Raw genomic sequence first — 24,101 nt, 5'->3', positions numbered from 1 at the left:
AGGACCTCTTTTAATTTAATCCCACTGACAGGACAGCGGCATCATGACTCTTATCCTCCCTGTTTTGTAAACTAAGAAACCAAGGCCCCAAGAAGTGAAAGTGTTGGTCCCAATCCCAAAGACAGCAACTGGCTGAGGCCCTAGTTCCAGTTGCTGGAGTAGAGTCAGGGTGGTCTCAGGCCACCGTGTCCTGGTGTGATAGGAATTCACTGTTCCTGCCAGGTGCTTTTCTGAGCTTCTTTTAGGTATTCACTCTCTTAGCCCTCACAAAGCCCTGTGAGAGTTGGAGACAGCTGAGGGTGTGGAGTCACAGATAGTTGTACCATGTAACAGTGGACAAAGTGGTTCAGTTGTGACCTTAGTCACACAGCTTGTAAGTCACAGAGTGGGATTGTAACCCAGTGCAGACAGGTCCTAGCCTTTCTCTTTGTTTTTTTTTTTTTTTTTTGAGACAGGGTCTGGCTCCGTCATCTAGGCTGGAGTGCAGTGGCATGATCGCTGCAACCTCTGCCTCCCCGGTTCAAGCTATCCTCCTCTCACCTCAGTCCCCCGAGTAGCCAGGACTACAGGCACACACCACCACAATCTACTAATTTTTTTTCTTTTTTTTAAGTAGAGATGGGGTCTCGAACTCCTGGGCTCAAGTGATCCACCCACTTTGGCCTCCCAAATTGTTGGGATTATAGGTGTAAGCCACTGCCCCCAGCCTCTATCCCTCTCAATGCAGGACAGATGGTCAATCGATGAGCCTCCCCCGAGGGCAGACGGGTGACCTCGAGTGGGGTTGCCTACAGCAATCCTGGCATCTTTGTGCCCAGGGCAAACCTTGTAGCACCCCTCACCTCTGTGCAACACAATGACTTTCAGAAATCATCATGTCATAATCAATATTAGTGATTTTCCTAGTTTTTTAAGTTTTAAAGCAAATGATTAATAAAGGACAAATTTCAATTTTACAAAAATGTTATTCAAATTCTGTTAAGCACCTCATGAATGAACTAAAATTTGTACTGACAAACAAAAATATCAGGTCTCACAGTTTTCACTCTGTTTCTGTTTTAAACTTTGAACACAAAATCCCTAAGTGGTCCCATAGAATGACAGGTTGCAGTGACTCCAGTTCTGTTTCATTTCCTCCACCATTTCTGTGCCACTGTTGCTCATTGTGAGTCTACCATATACCGTGTTGTGCCAGGAAATACGCAGTGTGCTTTGTTTCCCTTTTTAATTTAATTTTTAGTTAAAAAAAAAAAAAAAGGAAAAAGACAGGCCAGATGCCTGAATGATCCACAAACCAATTAGTCTGCTCCCAAATAATTGAGATTAAACTCTCCCCATATTTGAGATCAGAACATTCCATTCCAGCATGGTGCAAAGTAAATTTTTAAGGCAATTTAAAAAGAAAGCTCAGAGTACTCATAAAGACTGCAGAATACACACAAATGGTGAGGAGCCTTTTGCTCAGTGTACATGCCATGCTGTTAGGCTCGCCATAGTTCTAGAACACCTAACATGGCTTCCATCCAAAGATCTGCCGAAAAAAACTTTTTCCATCTCCTTCTGCTGATTCCTGCTGTTTAAGTATCAGTCCTTGGAGAGGTCTGGTATAATCTGCTCTCTAAATAAAATGGGATGAAACACCATCCATGGGGAATTTAGTATGTGAGGTGCAAAATTCCCTCAAAGTTTGCATTCAGACTATCTTAAGTTCTTTGTAAAACTCCACCAAATCCCTCCCAGGAAAAGCAAGCTCTTCCTCCTCCCCTGAGTTTGAAGCATCATGCCCTCAGCCTCTACGAATCTCCTGAACGGCCTCTAAGGAGCGTCCCCTACAGGTGGGAGCGGACACAGAAGGGCGGGGCTAGAGCTAGAGAACCCAGCTGTAAGTGTCCCAGGTGAATTAACCCACCTGAGCCCAGCAGGGAGCAGCCAAAGGGTGAAGGGACAGAGTGGAAGTCAGATGTGGGAGACAAGGAATAGGAAACTTACCCTGTGTCTCGGCAGTCAGTGGGTCAATTTGGGATGAAATTGTGTGTGTGCAGTTTAGACAGAAGTTTGCTTACATGTACAGTATGTTGAGGGCTCAGCAATGGTCTCAGTGTCCACTCTCTTCCCAACTTGCTTTCTCCCTAATTCCAGAGGGGAGAGTTAAGCATGATTTCACTTTTATTAATGTTAGAGCAAGAAAGTTTCCAGAGGCCCTGTTCCCACCTCTGCATTTATAGATAACAAGTGGGGCTGAGTTAACCAAGTTACTGAAAATAATAAAGTAAAATCCAAGGACCCCCAGGACAAGGCAGTTTCTGCATTTTACATAGCCTTTCTCACTGTTGGTGCTTTACAAATACTTCCAAAGTTAATGGATAAAAAACAGAGTATATGTCTTGCTAGTTCGTTTTCTTCTTTAAGGTTTCATCACTCGGCTAAGTGAACAGTAATTGGTTTGAAAGTTCCCACATGGAAGATGAATAACTTACAGCTAAAGAAGATATCCTGACAAAGATCTGGGGGTCAGAGTGGCTAACATGCTGAAAGTCACTCATTTAGCCCATATCCTTAAACACCAACTAAGTAGAATGCTGAGCGAATGCTGCAGATCACAATCTACCTCTGAGGAATCTACCTCTGAGCTGCACAAACAGGGGCCTAGACCACGAGAACGGCTCCCTGCTATGAGTGGATGCCAAGGCTGCAGAAATTGATTTTACAGAATGTTAAAAAGTTACCTGCTTGTAAATAAACCCTTAGAAATGCAGCTTCTCCCAGGCAGAGAACAAGACTGACCTTTGCCAAGCTCAAATGCATGGCCAGCTATGTTGGCTGGGAGCCAGGGACACCAGCCTTCCCTGGACCCCTCACAGCTGGCTGCTTACCCAGCTCTGGTGGTACACTTAGCGTCCCGAGGAGGCAGGTCACAAGGACAGGGGGTCTGGGAGACCCTGAGCCCCAACAGGCAGTCCCCCATGTTCTCAGAACCAGGTACCTCCAGCGGACACAGACTTCCAGGACTCCAGTTCCTGGCAGGAGCCATGCAGTCCTTCTGCATGCCCGGTGCCCTTCCCCCCACCTCCACCCAGCCCCAAGAACATCTGACCTGGACTCCACAGCCTGGAAACCTTCGGCCACCTGCTGAGGGTCCCCCCACCCACTGCTTGGGTCCACTGACAAGTCCCCTTCCACATGTAGGCCTCATGCCAGCCCTCAGTGTTTCCCCGTGGATTTCAGGACGAAGCCCCAAGCCTTCATTACTGGGGTTCATAGGGCTCCATCTTCCCCTGCATCCTCCCTCCCACTGCCTGGGCTTTGGTCTCCCTGCCCTTCCCTCACTCTCTGTCCCCAGGGCATCTGTACATGCTGTTCCCCCATCCCGGCACCATTCCATATCTGAGCTGCTTCTCCTTTAGATTCTGGCTTTACTGCCTGTCTTCTCCAGAGGAGTCTCTCCTAATTGCCCATCCCCCAGCCAGGATGCCACCCCTGTATCAACCACTACCTCCCTGCTCCCCTGTGCTGCCTGCAATAAAGCCATCAGTGCTGTGACTTGTTCAAAGTTGTCCACTCTAACAGGACTCGAGGATCACGGAGGCAGGGATCCCTTCCTGGAATCCAATGCCTCGCTCAGCGCATAGCAGGGTCTTAATCAACAAATGTTAGATGGGTGGATGAACGAACAGATGGATGAATGAAGGGGCACAGGGAGGGTCTGGTGGCTTCTATGGAGAGTTCCCAAAGTGTCTCAAATATCTTTGCTAAAATGCAAGGACTTAAGGCACATTCTTAGGAGGTATCCAGCTGGAGTCAGAGATGGCCCCTTGTCCCTTGGGGAACCAGCGAGCTCCTAGCCCCCGGGACACCTCAACATCTCCATGGAGGCCACTGTGGTGGTCACTGGTGCCGGGTCCACAGGCGTTCCCTGTGTTCTCCACTGTGGCGCTTCTTCCCCTGGGGCCCTCACGGTCAGTGCAGAGCACCAAAGAGTTGCTGCTGTGTAGTGAATTCTTGTAATTGTGCATTGCATCCATTTTGAATCTAATTTGGACCTTCTCCTACCAGAAGCAGGGTTTATTGCCCTTGACACGGTGTCCAGGGCTCCACCCCCTCCCAGTTCCTCATTGCGGCCAACCCAGATATCTGCCTTGTACACCTGCCTCCTGGTGACCATTTCCCTGTGGGACAGGCAGATACAGCCCACTTGATGGCTTGTGACTCCACACCCCACAGGGACTTCCCAGACATGCCGCCATGCCCACCTCTCAGCCACAGGGACCCCACGGAGCCCATGTCTGTTTGCTCTAAACCCACCAGTGAGAAGTCCCCTTGGGAAACCTGCTTGGGAAGCACCCTGGACCCCAATAAAGGCTTAGGCCTCAGGTCTCTCTCTCTCCCTTCACCCTGCTCCAGGTGATCGTTTGTGACCCGGACAACTCCCCACTTTTTGCTGGCCCCGTGGGGTGTGCTGCCCTGTCCCTGGGATATGTAAGTGACACGGTGCTTGTGTTGCTTCCTGTGTCTTCTTGTGCTGCCTCCTGCATCTCCTCTGACCCACACCCCAACCCAACTCTCCTCCCATCAGGGATCTCTTAGGAAGTGGCTGTCTTGATAGGAATAAACCGGACATGGGGCAGACGAGAGCCACAAGGGTGTCTGTCCATAGAAGCAAGTTTTGTGTGAGAGAGACCCCTGGTCACTGGGCAGGGCTAGAATTTATAGTCAGTCTCTCAAAGTGAGAGATACAGCCTGCTACCAATGACAGGGGACTTGGAGAACAGCGGAGCCTCTCCCTCAGCTGAGATGGCGCTGAGGTGTGGTCCCTTCAGGCCCCCAGAGTGTCCTGGCACTGGCTCCAGCAGCCCAGGGTCACCTTCTCAGCAACTCATCATGGGTTGGCTTCCTCCTTGTCTGTTTCACTTCCCCTCCCAAATAAACTAGTCTCCCCAAATCCTGCCTCAGGGTCCCCTCCTGGGGGATCCCAACCAATGAGCAAAGGTCTGTGGCTGCAGGAAAAGCACACTGTGAGTCCCTGGCTTTTGCCAAGTCGCGGTGTCGCGGGAGGGCCTGCCCGGGCTTCGATTCCCGCTCCCTGCCCAGATTTCCGGCCTTGCTAGGAATCCTGAGCCAGGGGGAAGTGAGCCTGCAAGCCCTGTGCCACGAGGCCGGGCACATTTTCATTTTCTTTCTGATGCTTTTTGTGACCCTGCCACCTCACAATGCAATATTTCCACTATGAAACCCCCCAAACTGCCAAATTTCACCCAATTTGGATTAACATTATCGAGGAGCTTGGCATTATGTTGAAAACCCAGACATTCCCACGACCCGTATCCTATTTAAAAAATGCCTATTTAAAGTTCACGATGGGACGATAAAAGAAAAAAGGCTCCCAAAGTCAACAGAGAACATGAGCTAGGCAAAAGGAAAGTCCAGTTTGCTTCTAAAAAAGGCTGAAAATTATAACCATCCATGGCCTTGTGTCTTAAGTCTCAGAATTTTTTTTTCTCTTTTGGTGGTTTGCAAACCAAAGTGGAATTTTATTATGGGTTACTAAGGGAGCTTCCTCGAGTTCCTAGCCCCCAAAGCCTCTGCGCACTCCATGGCATGCCTCCGAGGCTCCTCATGCCATGAGAAAGAGAATGGAGCCAAGATCAAGCCGGCAGTATCTCGGGGCTATAACGTCTTCCCCCCGTCGCTGAGTTTCCACAGTGCTGAGCCAGGGACCCGGCAGAGCTGCCTGACTCCTTTTATGAACAACAGCACCGTGATGAAGGCAGCAGGAGTCAGAGAACTATTCATTGCAGGAAGCCCCAACATCCGGTGAGAAATAAGAAGTACAACAGTACAGGATGCGCCTTGGGTCAGGGGGACGTGGAAAGCCCGCAGCCTTTGTGTCCTTCTCTGGGCTGGAGTGGCTGCAGCTCACCCCTCAGCTCCCCTTGGGGCCCAGCTGGGAGCCGAGATAGAAGCTCCTGTCGCCGCTGGGCTTCTCGCCTCCCGCAGAGGGCCACACGGAGACCGGGATGGCCACCTTCATGGGCCTGCTGCTGCTGCTGCTCCTGAGCCAGCCCGGGGCCGGGACGGGAGCTGACACAGAGGCGGTGGTCTGCGTGGGGACCGCCTGCTACACGGCCCACTCGGGCAAGCTGAGCGCTGCCGAGGCCCAGAACCACTGCAGCCAGAACGGCGGCAACCTGGCCACTGTGAAGAGCGAGGAGGAGGCCCAGGATGTCCAGCGAGTACTGGCCCAGCTCCTGAGGCGGGAGGCAGCCCTGACGGCGAGGATGGGCAAGTTCTGGATTGGGCTCCAGCGAGAGAAGGGCAAGTGCCTGGACCCTAGTCTGCCGCTGAAGGGCTTCAGCTGGGTGGGCGGGGGGGAGGACACGCCTTACTCTAACTGGCACAAGGAGCTCCGGAACTCGTGCATCTCCAAGCGCTGTGTGTCTCTGCTGCTGGACCTGTCCCAGCCGCTCCTTCCCAGCCGCCTCCCCAAGTGGTCTGAGGGCCCCTGTGGGAGCCCAAGCTCCCCCGGAAGTAACATTGAGGGCTTCGTGTGCAAGTTCAGCTTCAAAGGCATGTGCCGGCCTCTGGCCCTGGGGGGCCCAGGTCAGGTGACCTACACCACCCCCTTCCAGACCACCAGTTCCTCCTTGGAGGCTGTGCCCTTTGCCTCTGCGGCCACTGTGGCCTGTGGGGAAGGGGACAAGGACGAGAGTCAGAGTCATTATTTCCTATGCAAGGAGAAGGCCCCCGGTGTGTTCGACTGGGGCAGCTCGGGCCCCCTCTGTGTCAGCCCCAAGTATGGCTGCAACTTCAACAATGGGGGCTGCCACCAGGACTGCTTTGAAGGGGGGGATGGCTCCTTCCTCTGCGGCTGCCGGCCAGGGTTCCGGCTGCTGGATGACCTGGTGACCTGTGCCTCTCGAAACCCTTGCAGCTCCAGCCCATGTCGTGGGGGGGCCACATGCATCCTGGGACCCCATGGGAAAAACTACACGTGCCGCTGCCCCCAAGGGTACCAGCTGGACTCGAGTCAGCTGGACTGTGTGGATGTGGATGAATGCCAGGACTCCCCCTGTGCCCAGGAGTGTGTCAACACCCCTGGAGGCTTCCGCTGCGAATGCTGGGTTGGCTATGAGCCGGGCGGTCCTGGAGAGGGGGCCTGTCGGGATGTGGATGAGTGTGCTCTGGGTCGCTCGCCTTGCGCCCAGGGCTGCACCAACACAGACGGCTCATTTCACTGCTCCTGCGAGGAGGGCTACGTCCTGGCTGGGGAGGACGGGACTCAGTGCCAGGACGTGGACGAGTGTTTGGGCCTGGGGGGCCCCTTCTGTGACAGCTTGTGCTTCAACACACAAGGGTCCTTCCACTGTGGCTGCTTGCCAGGCTGGGTGCTGGCCCCAAATGGGGTCTCCTGCACCATGGGGCCTGTGTCTCTGGGACCACCATCTGGGCCCCCCGATGAGGAGTACAAAGGAGAGAAAGAGGGGAGCACCGTGCCCCCCGCTGCAACAGCCAGTCCCACGAGGGGCCCCGAGGGCACCCCCAAGGCTACATCCACCGCAAGGAGACCTTCGCTGTCATCTGATGCCCCCATCACGTCTGACCCACTCAAGATGCTGGCCCCCAGTGGGTCCCCAGGCGTCTGGAGGGAGCCCAGCATCCATCACGCCACAGCTGCCTCTGGCCCCCAGGAGCCTGCAGGTGGGGACTCCTCCGTGGCCGCACAAAACAACGATGGCACTGACGGGCAAAAGCTGCTTTTATTCTACATCCTAGGCACTGTGGTGGCCATCCTACTCCTGCTGGCCCTGGCTCTGGGGCTACTGGTCTATCGCAAGCGGAGAGCGAAGAGGGAGGAGAAGAAGCAGAAGAAGCCCCAGAATGCGGCAGACAGTTACTCCTGGGTTCCAGAGCGAGCGGAGAGCAGGGCCATGGAGAACCAGTACAGGTAAAGGGGGCCCTGAGTGACCGGGGGAGGGGATGGGCAGGCATGGGGGCACTGACCACAGTACAAAGTGGTGGCAGCAGGAGCAGGCCCAGGTTCCCTGTGGGCAGACACACCCTCGTCCTTGCAGCTGACCCCTCAACCTCCCCCCACGCCAGGCACTCGGGCCCCCTTAGAGCATACTGCCCGTCTGCAGCAGGGCCGCACGTGGGGCTCTCTCCCAAGGTCCAGACGTGCAGGCACAGAGGCGCCGTGGCTTCCAACACTGTCTCTTTTGTTTCCCATAGTCCGACACCCGGGACAGACTGCTGAAAGTGAGGTCGCCCTAGAGACACTAGAGTCACCGGCCACCATCCTCAGAGCTTTGAACTCCCCATTCCAAAGGGGCACCCACATCTTTCTGAAAGACTGGACTGGAATCTTAGCAAACAATTGTAAGTCTTCTCCTTAAAGACCCCTTGGAACATGCAGGCATTTTCTACGGGTGTGTGATGTTCCTGAAGTGGAAGCTGTGTGTTGGCGTGCCACGGTGGGGATTTTGTGACTCTGTAATGATTGTTACTCCCCCTCCCTTTTCAAATTCCAATGTGACCAATTTCGGATCAGGGTGTGAGGAGGCCGGGGCTAAGGGGCTCCCATGAATATCTTCTCTGCTCACTTCGACCATCTAAGAGGAAAAGGTGAGCTGCTCATGCTGTTTAGGATTGAAATGATTTGTTTCTCTTCCTAGGATTAAAACTAAGTCAATTAATTATTCAATTAGATAAGAAGATCTGGTTTTTTGGTCAAAGGGAACATGTTCAGGACTGGAAACATTTCTTTACATTTGCATTCCCCCATTTCGCCAGCACAAGTCTTGCTGAATGTGATACTGTTGACATCCTCCAGAATGGCCAGAAGTGCAATTAGCCTCCTAGGTGGCAAGGAGGCAGGAAGTGCCGCTTTAGTTCTTACATTTCTAATAGCCTTGGGTTTATTTGCAAAGGAAGCTTGAAAAATATGAGAAAAGTTGCTTGAAGTGCGTTACAGGTGTTTGTGAAGTCACATAATCTACGGGGCTAGGGCGAGAGAGGCCAGGGATTTGTTCACAGATAATTGAATTAATTCATCTAAATGTACTGAGGTTACCACACACTTGACTACGGATGTGATCAACACTAACAAGGAAAGAAATTCAAGGACAACCTGTCTTTGAGCCAGGGCAGGCCTCAGACACCCTGCCGGTGGCCCCGCCTCCACTTCATCCTGCCCGGAATGCCAGTGCAGAAAGTTCCATCAGGCTGTTTTCTAAAGGATGTGTGAATGGGAGATGATGCACTGTGTTTTGAAAGCTGTCGTTTTAAAGCATTTTAGCACAGTTCATAGTTCACAGTTGATGCAGCATCCTGAGATTTTAAATCCTGAAGTGTGGGTGGGGCAAACACCAAGTAGGGAGCTAGTCAGGCAGGCAGTTTGCTTAAGGAACTTTTGTTCTGTGTCTCTCTTTTCCTTAAAATTGGGGGTAAGGAGGGAAGGAAGAGGGAAAAAGAGGACTAACTAAAATCATTTTTACAGCAAAAATTGCTCAAAGTCATTTAAATTTATACCCTCATTTTAAAAGTTACATTTGCAAAGATTTCTCCTTATGATAATGTGGTTGATAGAAAAGGAGATACTCTCCTTTTCTCTCCCTCTCTCTCTCACACACACACACACACACACACACACACACACACACACGGCACCATTCTGCCTGGGGCACTGGAACACAGTCCTGGGGGTCACCGATGGTTAGAGTCACTAGAAGTTACCTGAGTATCTCTGGGAGGCCTCATGTCTCCTGTGGGCTTTTTTTCGCCACTGTGCGGGAGAACAGACAGAGGAAATGTGTCTCCGTCCAAGGCCCCAAAGCCTCAGAGAAGCGGTGTTTCTGGTTTTGCCTTAGCAATGCATCGGTCTCCGAGGTGACACCCTGGAGAGGTTGAAGAGCCACCAGGTGCAGGCCCTCAGAGTTAATACTCTTGCCAGTTTTGAAATATAGATGCTATGGTTCAGATTGTTTTTAATGGAAAACTCAAGGGGCAGGGGAGGTGAAAGGAAAGATGGAGGTTTTGTGCGGCTCAGTGGGGCATTTGGAACTTCTTTTTAAAGTCATCTCATGGTCTCCAGTTTTCAGTTGGAACTCTGGTGTTTAACACTTAAGGGAGACAAAGGCTGTGTCCATTTGGCAAAACTTCCTTGGCCACGACACTCTAGGTGATGTTTGAAGCTGGGCAGTCTGTGGTGTGGAGAGCAGCCAATCTGTCTGGTCATTCAGAGAATTCTAAAGACATGGCTGGATGCACTGCTGACCACCATCAGCACTTAAATAAATGCAAATGCAACATTTTTCCCTCTGGGCCTTGAAAATCCTTGCCCTTATCATTTGGGGTGAAGGAGGCATTTCTGTCCTTGGCTTCCCACAGCCCCAACACAGTCTGTGTATGATTCCTGGGATCCAACTAGCCCTCCTATTTTCAGTGTTCTGATTGCTCTCACAGCCCAGGCCCATCGTCTGGTCTCTGAATGTTTCTGTAGGTGGCAACATGCAGCCCCGTTCTCAACAACAGGGAGGGCATGGAACCCCTCTGTGGAACCCACAAGGGGAGAAATGGGTGATAAAGAATCCAGTTCCTCAAAACCTTCCTTGGCGGGCTGGGTCCCTCTCCTGCTGGATGGTGCTTTCTCTTGCACAGCACTCCCACTGCAAGGGGAGAGCCAGCAACCCAACCAGACGGCTCAGGTGGTGCATCTGATGGAAACCACTGGGCTCAAACACGTGCTTTATTCTCCTGTTTATTTTTGCTGTTACTTTGAGGAATGGAAATTCTTGTTTGGGGATCTTGGGGCTACAGTAGCGGGTAAACAAATGCCCACCGGCCAAGGGGCCATTAACAAATCGTCCTTATCCTGAGGGGCCCCAGCTTGCTCGGGTGTGGCACAGTGGGGAATCCAGGGGTCACAGCGTGGGGAGAGGTGCACCCTGCCATCTGCTAACTTCTCTAACTTCTCACTAGACACAGTGTTTCTGTCCAGGTGACCTGTTCAGCAGCAGAACAAGCCAGGGCCATGGGGACGGGGGAAGTTTTCACTTGGAGATGGACACCAAGACAATGAAGATTTGTTGTCCAAATAGGTCAATAATTCTGGGAGACTCTTGGAAAAAACTGAATATATTCAGGACCAACTCTCTCCCTCTCCTCATCCCACATCTCAAAGCAGACAATGTAAAGAGAGAACACCTCACACACGCAGCTCTCCATGCCTATTCATTCCTGAATTTCAGGTGCCATCACTGCCTCTTTCTTTCTTCTTTGTCATTTGAGAAAGGATACAGGAGGACAATTCCCACAGATAATCTGAGGAATGCAGAAAAACCAGGGCAGGACAGTTATCGACAATACATTAGAACTTGGTGAGCATCCTCTGTAGAGGGACTACACCCTTGCTCAACAGCTTGGCTTCCAGGCAAGACCAACCACATCTGGTCTCTGCCTTCAGTGGCCCACACACCTAAGCGTCATCGTCATTGCCATAGCATCATGATGCAACACATCTATGTGTAGCACTACGACGTTATGTTTGGGTAATGTGGGGATGAACTGCATGAGGCTCTGATTAAGGATGTGGGGAAGTGGGCTGCGGTCACTGCCGGCCTTGCAAGGCCACCTGGAGGCCTGTCTGTTAGTCAGTGGCAGAGGAGCAAAGCTTCAGGAAGGGCCAGCCTCATGCCATCTTCCCTGCGATCAGGCAAAAAAGTGGAATTAAAAAGTCAAACCTTTATATGCATGTGTTATGTCCATTTTGCAGGATGAACTGAGTTTAAAATAATTTTTTTTCTCTTGAAATTGCTTTGTCTTTTCCATTCTCATCACGAGCCCTTGTTTGAGTGTCTTATCCCTGAGCAATCTTTCGATGGATGGAGATGATCATTAGGTACTTTTGTTTCTACCTTTATTCCTATAAATATTTCTGTGAAAACTAGGAGAACAGAGATGAGATTTGACAAAAAAAAATTGAATTAAAAATAACACAGTCTTTTAAAAACTAACATAGGAAAGCCTTTCCTATTATTTCTCTTCTTAGCTTCTCCATTGTCTAAATCAGGAAAACAGGAAAACACAGCTTTCTAGCAGCTGCAAAATGGTTTAATGCCCCCTCCATATTTCCATCACCTTGAACAATAGCTTTAGCTTGGGAATCTGAGATATGATCCCAGAAAACATCTGTCTCTACTTTGGCTGCAGAACCCATGGCTTAAATCTATATGATATGTGCATTTTCTCAACTAAAAATAGAGATGATAATCCGAATTCTCCATATATTCACTAATCAAAGACACTATTTTCATACTAGATTCCTGAGACAAGTACTCACTGAAGGGCTTGTTTAAAAATAAGTCGTGTTTTGGTCTGTTCTTGTGGATAATACCCTTCTATTTTAGGTAGAAGCTCTGGAATCCCTTTATTGTGCTGTTGCTCTTATCTGCAAGGTGGCAAGCAGTTCTTTTCAGCAGATTTTGCCCACTATTCCCCTGGGCTGAAGTTCTTTGCATAGATTTGGCTTAAGCTTGAATTAGATCCCTGAAAAGCCTTGCTCTGTGATGTCAGACATGATTGTAAATGTCAGTAATCACTTCATGAACGCTAAATGAGAATGTAAGTATTTTTAAATGTGTGTATTTCAAATTTGTTTGACTAATTCTGGAATTACAAGACTTCTATGCAGGATTTACCTTCATGCTGTGCATGTTTCCCAGACTGTGAGGAGGGAAGGCTCAGAGATCGAGCTTCTCCTCTGAGTTCTAACAAAATGGTGCTTTGAGGGTCAGCCTTTAGGAAGGTGCAGCTTTGTCATCCTTTGAGCTTTCTGTTATGTGCCTATCCTAATAAACTCTTAAACACATTGATTGTGAACTTGTTTTAATATATTTCACGACCACTCGAAATACCTGGCAGAACTTGCTTTCAAGGTCATTACATTTATCCATCTCCCCTTTCAAAGAGTTGCTAAAAAGAAGGTACCTTGTGGCTGAGTTTCTGCACCTGCACCTGCTGGAGGTGACAGGGGGCGCTGGGCTCTGCCCTCCTTCATTACCTCAGCAAATGTGTACCCTGCCCCTCAGCGTGCTGCCCTTGGGGACATGGAATAGAGAGGGCTGGGCTGCACTGCGCCCAGTGTCCATGGCAGCTGAGTCCACTCATCCATGGCCCCCTCATCACTCTTTAATTCCCTGCATCTTGTAAATTCCATGGGTGATGCCTGGCGCAGAATTAAACATGTCCAATGGTTGCGATGTGAAAACACTGTTCTATAATTATCATTGGAGCATTTATCACTACTTTGTCAGCAAAGCCCTTTCAGTTTATTTAACTAATTGGACAGGCAGATCAGATTGCTGGTTGTTTGGCTGCACAAATCTCATGGTGATTCCAAGTCAGGAACAGCAGATGGTGGTCAATTCTGAGTCAGCCTGCATTTAAGATTGTGCAAAAGGCTGTGGCAAAGGCACAGGACTTAAGAAGAATAAAGGGTTCTGCTCTGTTATGCTAATGGTACAGAACACTTGCAATAAATATCCATTATTTAGGGTTAAATGCAGCTGATCCTGTTAGAAGTCTAGTCATTAACAACATACACTTGGAAATTATTCCTCGATATGAACAACCATGGCTGTTCCCCCAAAACACACACACACATAAACACACACATGCATGACACAGAGACATGCATCCACAAACACACACAATGCACACCCACAAGACAGACACCCACAAGCACACACAGTTCTAACATCCTTCTGTGTCGTACTGAAACACCTGAGGCCAGTGTTTCTCAATTCACGAAAAGCCTATGAAAGAAAACACCAACTTGTGATGGTTACTTTTCTTGGTGACTTTTGCTATCTCACTAAAATTTCTTAAATGCTAGGTAAATCATTCGCAAACAAATAATTTGCCAAGAAAAATTAATTTGCACAGGTATCTATTGCACAATGCAGAGTACATTTGTGTTGCTATCATCAGACAAAATGCAGATTACAATGAGAGACTCAGACATGTACTATGTACCTTCCCTGGGATTGAACATGCATCGAGTGAGCCTATCAAGTTCTCAGCTGACTCTTGTGTATATTCGGTAAGAGGAGATACAGAGAGCAGAGATGATAAACTTGAAAACCAGAGAAGTCGCAGTCAGCCTTTCCCTGAATTATATGTATTACAGGTGCTTAGAAAGAGAATGACTAATGGGTTTACCCTTCAGATCCTCTGAATGCCTCCTAACTCTCCCTTTTCAGAGGAAATTATGAACAGCTCAACAGTGAAAAAGTGAAGAAAGAGGCAGAGAGAGTAAAAGGTATGGAACAAATGCAATCATTTTTCCGGAACTGTGATTGACTTAAGGATGCTCAGCATGCAGCTCAGGCACAGGCCCTCTCTTGAGTCCCCAGGGGAACCACCACCAAACTCTCCATGAGCAGTTGTCCCTCTCTGAGTTCTAGTAGTTGGGTTCTATTTGAGGTTGGTTGTTATTAACTTGGATGCTGACGTTCTCTTGTGGTTAAAATTGGTTCATAGAATTCAACTGAGTGGAAGAAAGGACGGAAGGGAGGAAGGGAGGAAGGGAGGAAGGGAGGGAGAGGGAGGGAGGGAGGGAAGAAGGGAATGAATGGGAAGGAATGAATGGGAGGGAGGGAATGAATAAATGGGAAAGAGAAGGAAGGAGAGATGAGGGATAGAAGAGAGAGAGAGAACACAAAAGGGGGTAGAGGAATGTCCCAGGTGTGGTGGTCACAATCAGGTCTCACAAAGCTGGGCTTGGAGCCTGAGAAGGAAGGGCTGAGTTTCTCAGGCCGTGCCTGCGCGAATTTCAGGCCACTTTGTTCTGCTGGCCCTGGTGAGGCCCAGCACCCTCCTGTCACCTTCCTGCAAAGCCTGCTTGCCTCTGCCACTGGCCTTACCCCTGTCCACATAGTTCATATCATAAGGTCTGAAGCCAAGCCTGTGACCTATCTCTGTGGGGCTCCTACTGTGTTCAAGTATCATGAAATAATGAAATTTGTGAGGTGGAAGAAAATAATTGGGACGTCTACCTTCCTTCCCCAGGGTCTGGCTTTCCCAAAAAGGTTATGTCAAAAATGTTTTACTTCATTGTTGAAATCGCCGCCTCCCGTCCCGCGTGTGTGTGTTGGGGGTGTCACGCCCTTGTCTGCTTTCCTTCTCATCCGTCCTGCAAGTCCTCATGCCCTGGTCTCCATCCAGGCCCTCATCCCCCATGGCTGTGGCTTCGTCAGCTTCTCCTCAGATTTCCACCAGTTTTCTCTTCTATTCACAGCCGCGTGGTGAAGGGACTAATATGTGTTTGGCAGATTTCGTCCTTCACCAATAAAAAATAGACCTTTTTGAACCTTTTCACTTCAAATTATATTATATATGACTTTACAACTGATATACCCAATTCATTCTGCTGCATCTGATGAATATCTGACATTTTTTCCCTAAATTCAGCCTTCTGGTGGCACTTCATGTTTGTCTCTTGTAAACAACAAAGCTGGATTTCACTTTTTTTTTCTTTTATTCAATCAAAAGTCTTTGTCCTTTAATGGGAGAATTCAATCTATTCACATTCATTAAAGTTACTAATAAATTTGTACTGACTTATTTCATATGTTCCATTTATAATGATTCATTGGGATTTCTAGTCTCTCTCTCTTGTCAATTATTAGACTGATTAAGTTTTCTTTGATCTACTTTTTCCCTTAATAGTTTGGAACTGATATAGACTATTTGTATTCTTCAAATAGTCTTACTTTTTCACCTCACATACTAAAGCCTATATCTTCCTATCAATGTCGTATGTTAATTAATAGCTATCTCCTCCCTCTATCCCCCAAAATACCCAGCAATCTGTTGTTTCTATTTCCTGTCCTCTCGAGTTACCCAAATTCCCACACCACTGCCCACCTGGATTGCATCTGAATTTTATTTTTTGATTGTTATACATTTTTACAATCAAAACCTACTTGGATGCCATGAGTTTTTGTTGATTTTTTCTCATCTTCACCTCTGATTCCCAGTACTGTTGGATTCAGTTCTCACGGGAGTGTTTTGTTTTGAGTTGTGTCTTTTTCTGAGAAGGTCATGCTTGCATGACCGGAAATACCTTTCCCTTCCCCAAGTTGAATGATGCCTCACCTAGACATAGACTTCTAGGCTCTAAACTGTTGTCCTGTAGAACTCTGGAGATATCCAGGCTTTGCTTTCTTGCATACGTTGTTACTGATGAGAAGGCTAATGTCAAATAATGTGTTTTCTTTCATGGACCATTTCTTTTTCTTTTTTCCTTTTTTTTTTTTGAGATGGAGTCTCGCTCTGTCACCCAGGCTGGAGTGCAGTGGTGCGATCTCGGCTCACTGCAACCTCCGTCTCCCGGGTTGAAGCGATTCTCCTGCCTCAGCCCTCCTGAGTAGCTGGGATTACAGGCACACACCACCATGCCCGACTAATTTTTTTGTGTGTTTTTAGTAGAGACGGGGTTTCGCCACATTGGTCAGGCTGGTCTCAAACTCCTGACCTCATGATCCACCCACCTCGGCCTCCCAAAGTGCTGGGATTCGCCCAGCCTTCTTTTTCTTTTCCATTTTTCCCCGAGTGCTTTGGTGATTTTCTTATTCTCTGTTGAGTTCTGAGGTTTCGCTTCAGGTTGCAGGTGTGGTTCTTTTCTGGTCCCCCCTGCACTAGGTGAGCTCTTCCCAGCACAGGAGGGCATTTCCTTCTAGCTGTATTTGAACCTGAGCATGTGTCTGAATCCTCTGGAACCTCCTGCAGGGCTCCTAAAAACCGAACCCCTCCCTCAGAACTTCTGACTTGGCCGATCTGGGGTGGAGCCCAAGACTGCATTTCTGCTGATGCTGCTGGTCCAGGAACCGCCCTTGGAGAACCGCTGCTTCATTTGGTCTTGAGTAATCTTCTCTTATTCTTGTTAGTATACCTTCTTGTTCATTGTCTTGACTCTCTTATTTTGGAAACAATTTTAGATGGTTCTTTCCTTCCTCACTTTGTACCTGTCTATCTTCTTCCAGTGGGCCATAAGGCTGGGCCTTCTCTCCAGCCCTCCCAGTGATCCTTGCTCTGCTCTACTGTTTTTCCAAAACACCAATCACCTTCAACCATGGTGTATGATTTCTGTTTGTACACTATGATTCATTGTTTAGTATCTGTATTTATTTACTAGAATGTAAGAGCCACCAGGGGCACTTTTTTGTCTTTTGGTTTCTGATAGGCCCTAGGCATCTAGACCAGGGCCTGTCATACTGTGGTGCTCAGTAAACACATGTGGAATGCATGACTGAGCTGGGGTTTGGAGCAGTGTACCAGGCAGGGTGGGCTAGCTCACCCTCCTTGTGGGCCTGTGTGAGCCTCGATGCTGTCCAGGGCCTCTTCCTCCACCATCTGCCACCTGTCCCCTGTCTCCAGCTCATGGCACTGCCTGCACTCAAGTCTTCACTATTGCTGATCTGAATTGTGGCCGCCATATCCATCCGGTCTGGGGCTCTTTGCACTCCAGCTCCCAGAAACAGCCTGAGATAAGGACTCACCATCCTGTGGTTCACTGGGAAGCACAGGGAACAGTGGTAGCGGCATCAAGTGGTGACATCACTGTGGAAATCCTGGGAAATGGTGCAAAACATGCCAGGGTCATCACATCTGAAAGCCAAGGGAGTGATGTGTAGATACCCTTTGGTAATGAGTAGGGGACTGCCCTGGGTGGAGGTGGTGGGTAATTCCCAGCACTTCCAGATGACCACACATGTGGGCAAAGTGGCCTTCCACACTTAGGATGGGGAAACCTTCAGGTACAGATGCAGGCCCTGGCAGGTGTACTTCACCTGAGCACAGTGAAAAGTGCAAGTGTGATTTGTTGAGCACTGGCAGCCTCCAGCACACAGCTGTCCTCTAAACCCAGTGCAGACAGTCCTCCCTGCCTCTAGAGGTCATGCCTCCATTTCCCCAGGAGGAGCTGTATCCATGGGGATGGATTTCTCTCTCAGGAGTTTCCTGCTGGCTTTCCTCACTTTATTCCTTGCATGATAGGTCAGTGGCTACATGACTTGTGTCTTCCTGAGAGACTGTAAGGCACTCAAGAGCAAGGGGCATATCTGTATTGTGCCTTACTCACAGTCAAGCCTCAAAGATTTTTTAAATACAAGACCCCTGTTATTTTATACTGCATATGTTATTAAAGCAATGAAGAGGAAAAAAATCACTGACCTTTTACTATGTACCAAATGAGAAAATAGTATTTGCTATTGAGAAACAGGTAGTATTAATATCTCCATTTTATAGTTAAGGAAATAGAGGCAGAGAGAAGATGAGTGGTGAAGTAGATGAATGAAATCTTACACTCTCACTCTTAATCACTAGGCTTCCCTGCCTCCCATTAGACCTGAATAGGAACTGCAATTGAAAAAGTGTCAACCAGCAAAGAGTGGGGAGATGAGTGGGCCTCTCAGCCAGTTTCAGACAGGAAAAGCAGAGCATTAAGCAATATGGGTATTTTTAATAATATGTTCAAATAAACTTACTTGGGCTTGTGTATGTACCCCCCAAACACACACACACACACACACACACACACACAGACACACGCACACACACTGGGGTAGAACTACTCAAAAGCTCTCTGATCAGAGAGATTGTGTATCCTGAGACCTGCCTTGCCTGCTCTGAGGGCAGATCCCAGAGAATCCACCCTCACAGTCCCCCCACGTGGCCATCCTCAGTCTGCCTTGGTGAGAGCAATGTGTTTGAATGCAGTGGGAGAGGAAGGGAAGTGGGAATGTGCAAATCGCCCCACGGTCCCAACCTGCTCAGAGGCCACTTCCCAGCTGGAACTCTTGCACACGGTAATAGAAATGTAAACGGTACAACTTCTTTAAAAACAGATGGTTTCTTTCTTAGAAAGTTAAACATACACTTACCATACAACCAGACAATTCTGCTCTTAGATATTTATTCAAGGGAATGAAGCCATGATCTACATTGTCTTGGCCATAGACATTCACAAGGTTTATTTATACAGCTTCGATCTGGAAAGAACCCAGACATTCATCAGTAGGTAGCTGGGTGAAGACTGTGGGTCATGCACACAATGGGATATCCCTTATCAAGGAAAAGGAGCAGGCGTCTGAAATACGCAATGAGCAAGAAAGCCAGACACAAAGGAACAAAATTAGCTGGACACTGCATGATTCCATTTCTATGACATTCTAGAAGAGGTAAAACTAATCTGCAGTGATGGATGGTACTTCAGTGGTTATGTGAGAGTGGGGGTGAGGGTTGGGAGCAAAGGACCTTGAGGGACCTTCGTGGAATGATGGAAATACTTGTGTCTTGATTGGGTGTTGGTTACACAGGTGTTTGCATTTGTCAAAACTCCTTAGACCATACACAGAAAATGGGTACATTTTATTGTATGTAAATTAAACCTCAATAAAGTTGATTTTTAAATGCTGCTAATCATTGTTATAAATTAAACAAAAGATTTACAAATTGTGACCTGAATATTTTTCTAGAAGTGGGAAACATGATTGCTTTGGACTTTGTCATTTCAGTGGTATTAAAAAGTGAATGACTATTGTGGGCTGGAGTTAGTTTTGTGCTTTCTACACTTTATCCACTGCCGGTTGCTTCACCAAATCCTCTGCTTAGCACTGGGGACTGGGAAGACATCTGTCTCTGACTGTCCCCCTCCACCTCCCACCAAAGCACCACAGGGATCATGAATATCCCTAATTATACCGGCCTCCATCAAAACACACACACATCATGAAGGAGCAGTCACCCCTGTGTGTTCCAAGGCCACTTTCCTCTCGTCAATCCTGAGTATTGACTTTTTAAACTTGCAGCTTTGGTTTTTTTCTTTTACCCATTTTCCTTTGAATCATCTGACTACATTTCTTTCTTAGAGATGGCCACAGTCAAACCCTGCTTTTTGGCTGTAGGTCTTTTGGCTACAGGCCCTTCAGTTTTAGGAAAGCATCTTTTACTATGGAGACAACATTTCATGTTATTTAACTTTATGAGTTAAAAACAACCTCGGAAAATCTTCTGGCAGAGACTGCAGACGCCAAGTTTGAAGTGGAATCGGTGTCAACAATAAAGTCATGGCCCTTCATTAGGAGGTTTTTCCATCGCACAGGAGAGACCAGATGCCCAGTTTGACTTCTTTGATGTTCACAGCGACTAGATTTGATGCTTAATGGGTTTGTGACTGCAGTGAAATGCCCTTCATTAACTTTTGTTATGTGTTGAATGGTCTTCAGAATGAGGTATTTATCCTTTTTGAGCAAAGAAAAAAATAATTCATTTGGGCCTTATAATTTCAAAATTTGGAGTCACACTGGGGTGGAATGAATACATCCATTAGCTTAACAAACAAGAAACAAACCAAAAAGAGAGAGAGAGATAAAAGATATGTTGGGGAAATGAGGTTCATAAGAGACTTTAGCTGTGCTGTTTAGCCAACTAAAAATTCATCTTGTAGGAGCACTTAGCTCTATGTTTATATCTATTCGTGTAAAGCAGATATGAATTTTAAATGATTATTACATGAATGCAAGAAAATCAGTATCTGTTCTAGGTATGTTATTCTGGTCCTGCTTATATCTAAATATGTTAATAAACTCATAATATTTAGCAGTAAATTTGCCTGTGCATAATAAAGCCTGGTTAACATAATGCTTATTTTTCTCTCATGACAAGAAATTCAGAGGTGGGAAAGCCAGGGCTGCTGCAGCTGCTTTCGGCTGCATTTCTTCTTTCGGTCCTCCAGCACCAGTGAGCATGTGGCTTGCATCCTCGTGCCTACAGCATGACTGCTGCACCTACAGGCCTCACGCAGAAGTCCCGCTCACCAAGGAAGCATTTTTAATTCTTTTTAAAAAGTTGAAGTAAGATTTATATGCAGAGAAAGGTACTAATCCCAACTGTTCAATTTAATGCATTTTGATAAATGTATATACCATTGTAACCATCACTTTGGTCAAGATGTGGAACTATCCATCACCCCTAGTAAGTTTCCTATGCTCCTTGCAATCAAGTCCCACCCCATAGACAAACACTGTTCTGCTGTCTATCACTACAGATTTGTTTGGCCTGTTTTAGAAGTACTCATAGATAGAATCAGAGTTTATTGGGGTTAGGCCTGTTATTCAGTTCTTTTTCTACATTTCCTAACTTCCTCGTCCACCTCCTCCTCCTTCCCTTCCTTTCAGTTCTCTTTTCCTGTTTTCTTTGGGGTTATTCAAGTATTCTTTTTAAATTATTATAATTTCAGTTTTGAGAAACGTTATGTCTACAGATGAATTAGGTAGAAAGCACAGAAAATTCCCATATATGCCTCTTCCAATCCCATACCACAAGATGTTTTAACAACTTGCAGTTGTGGGAGAGAAAACATAATTTCCTTTCTTTTCCTTTTCACATTATTAGGTGAGAAACTCTCCTGAAAACAGATGTCAAATTAACATAAGAAAAACAAGCAGAAGTTTATTAATTTATGTAGTACCCATCACACAGGAGAAGCCTTAGTCCAAAAGTATTTCTTTTTTTTTTTTTTTTGAGACGGAGTCTCGCTCTGTCACCCAGGCTGGAGTGCAGTGGCGCAATCTTGGCTCACTGCAAGCTCCACCTCCTGAGTTCACGCCATTCTCCTGCCTCAGCCTCCCAAGTAGCTGGGACTACAGGCGCCCACCACCACGCCCGGCTAATTTTTTGTATTTTTAGTAGAGACAGGGTTTCACTGTGTTAGCCAGGATGGTCTCGATCTCCTGACCTCGTGATCCGCCCGCCTCTGCCTCCCAAAGTGCTGGGATTACAGGCGTGAGCCACTGTGCCCGGCCAGTCCAAAAGTATTTCTGAAGGCAATGGCTTAGGGGTCCTTGGTTAAATAGTATTTCAGCAAAGAGCCATAAATCCTATGTAGTGACAAAACAAAGGGGAGAGCAGTTCTTGTCTTTTAAAAGGCAGGAAGATCTGGGAAGATAGTAAAGCCCGCTTCCAGATGTCTCTTGTGCCTGCTGATGCCCTCTCTGGGCTGGGAAGTGAGTGCTGTCTTCAGTAAGGAAGGGCTTATGTGCTGCCGTCAGCCAAACAGCGGCCGAGGCCAAGTGCTTCCCTGTGCTTGTGGCATTTTTAGCTTAACAACCCTCAATATTTTGGGAGAAATAATTTGGTTTCCCTCATGTTGGTGTGGTACATTTGTTAAACTTGATGAGCTAATATTGACATATTATTATTAACTAAAGCCCAAAGTTTACATTAGGGTTCATTCTTAGTGTTGTACATTTCATGGATTTTGACAAACATGTAATTACTAATGATGTGTTCCACTGTCACAGCGTCATGCAGAATCGTTTCTCTGCCCTAAAACTCCTCTGTGCTCTGCCTCTTCTTCCCTCCCAACTCCTGGCCACCATGATCTTTTCACTGTCTCCATAGTTTTACCTTTTCGAGTGTCATATAGTTGGAATCATAGAATAGGTAGCCTTTTCAGATTGGCTTCTTTCACTTAATAATATGCATTTAGGTTTCTTCTAAATATTTTCATGGTTTGATAGCTCATTTCTTTTTTGTGCTGAATAATATTGCATTGTCTGAATAGAGCACTGTTTATTTATCCATTCACCTACCAAAGGACATCTTGGTTGCTTCCAAAATTTGTCAATTATGAGTAAAGCTGCTATAAATATTCGTGTGCAGATGTTTGTATGGATATAATTATTCTACTCATTTGAGTAAATACCTAAGAGGGCAATTTCTGGATGGTAAGAGTATGTTTAGATTTGTAGGAAACTGCCAGACCGTCTTCCAAAGTGTCTATCATTTTGCATTCCCACCAGCAATGAATGAGTTCCTGCTGCTCTACATCCTTGCCAACATTTGGAATTGTCAGTGTTCTGGATTTTAGCCATTCTAGTAGGTATGTAGTGATATCTCATTGCTGTTTTAATTTGCAATTCCCTAATGACATGTGCTATTGAGCATCTCTTCAATACTTCTTTGCCACCTGTGCCTCTTTTTTGGAGAGGTGTTCATTTAAATCCGTGGCCCCTTTTTTAATTGGGTTTTTTTATTGTTGAGTTTTAGGGTTTCTTTGTATATTTTGGATATTAGCCCTTCATCAGATAAAGTCATGCACTGCAAAATGACATTTCAATCAATGACAAACCATGTATATGAAGATGATCCCATAAGATTGTAATACTGTATTTTTACTATACTTTTTCTATGTTCAGATGTTAGGATATATGAATACTTACCATTGTGTTACAATTGCCTCTACTGTTCAGTAGAGTAACATGCTGTACAGGTTCATAGCTTAGGAGCAATAGGCCGTACCACATAGCCTAGGTGTATAGTAGGCTATGCAATCCATGCTTGTGTAAGTACTCTATGATGTTCACACAGTGACACTGCCTAACGATGTATTTCTCAGATGGTATCCTCATCTGAGACTGTATATATTTCACAAATATTTTCTTCCAGTCTGTGGCTTGTCTTTTCATTGTCTCCAGAGAGTCTTCTGCAGAATAGCTGTCTTAAATTTTATGTATATTTTACTATTGCATCTTAATTCCGCTGTTGGGTGTCAGGAGTTCAGTTGAGCAGGAGAGAGAACTGAGCTGTCAGGTGTTGGAGTAGCCAATTAAAGCAACAATGAGCCAAAATGAAAGTACTGGTAAAGCCTTTAATCACTTATTGCAATGGTACAAGCAAGAGTCTCAACCAGAGAAAATGCTGACCCCTCTTGTTTCTCTTTGCCCATGGAACTGTAGTGCACCAATACAGGGTCAGGTTGTTGGGGTCCTCTCACTATTGACTGAGCCCCAGACAAAAGGCTCCAGTAGCTTTATGGGCCCTGGAGTCAGAGGGAGGGTGAGTGGGGAAGGGCCAATAGTAGGGAAAATGTCTTTAAGCCCCTACCCCATAAGGAGGCCTTTGGGGATCATGAATATCTCTAATTATACTGACCTCCATCAAAACACACACACATCGTGAAGGAGCGGTCACCCCTGTGTGTTCCGAGGCCACTTTCCTCTCATCAATCCTGAGCATTGACTTTTTAAACTTGCAGCTTTGGT

The 24,101-nt window shown here is 47.0% G+C and overlaps 1 protein-coding gene across 1 annotated transcript; it reads left to right on the top strand.

Annotated features, from left to right (window-relative positions):
* The first annotated feature begins 5,850 nt into the window (after nucleotides 1-5,850).
* On the top strand, nucleotides 5,851-12,862 carry CD93 (CD93 molecule). Its single transcript, XM_002830016.6, has 2 exons — nucleotides 5,851-7,942; nucleotides 8,227-12,862. Exons 1-2 carry the CDS (start codon nucleotides 6,015-6,017, stop codon nucleotides 8,249-8,251), a joined length of 1,953 nt encoding a protein of 650 aa, XP_002830062.3. The 5' UTR covers nucleotides 5,851-6,014; the 3' UTR covers nucleotides 8,252-12,862.
* Nucleotides 12,863-24,101: the final 11,239 nt, after the last annotated feature.

Source organism: Pongo abelii, chromosome 21, assembly GCF_028885655.2.
Source record: "Pongo abelii isolate AG06213 chromosome 21, NHGRI_mPonAbe1-v2.0_pri, whole genome shotgun sequence".
Classification (NCBI taxonomy): domain Eukaryota; kingdom Metazoa; phylum Chordata; class Mammalia; order Primates; family Hominidae; genus Pongo; species Pongo abelii.
The sequence above is the reverse complement of the archived record's forward strand: the minus strand, read 5'-3'. Positions and strand labels throughout refer to the sequence as shown.

Coding starts and splice junctions, on each gene's coding strand:
- CD93 (XM_002830016.6), top strand. CDS start 6,015: ATGGCCACCTTCATGGGCCTGCTGCTGCTGCTGCTCCTGAGCCAGCCC. Junction 7,943..8,226: donor GCCATGGAGAACCAGTACAG/GTAAAGGGGGCC, acceptor TGTTTCCCATAG/TCCGACACCCGGGACAGACT.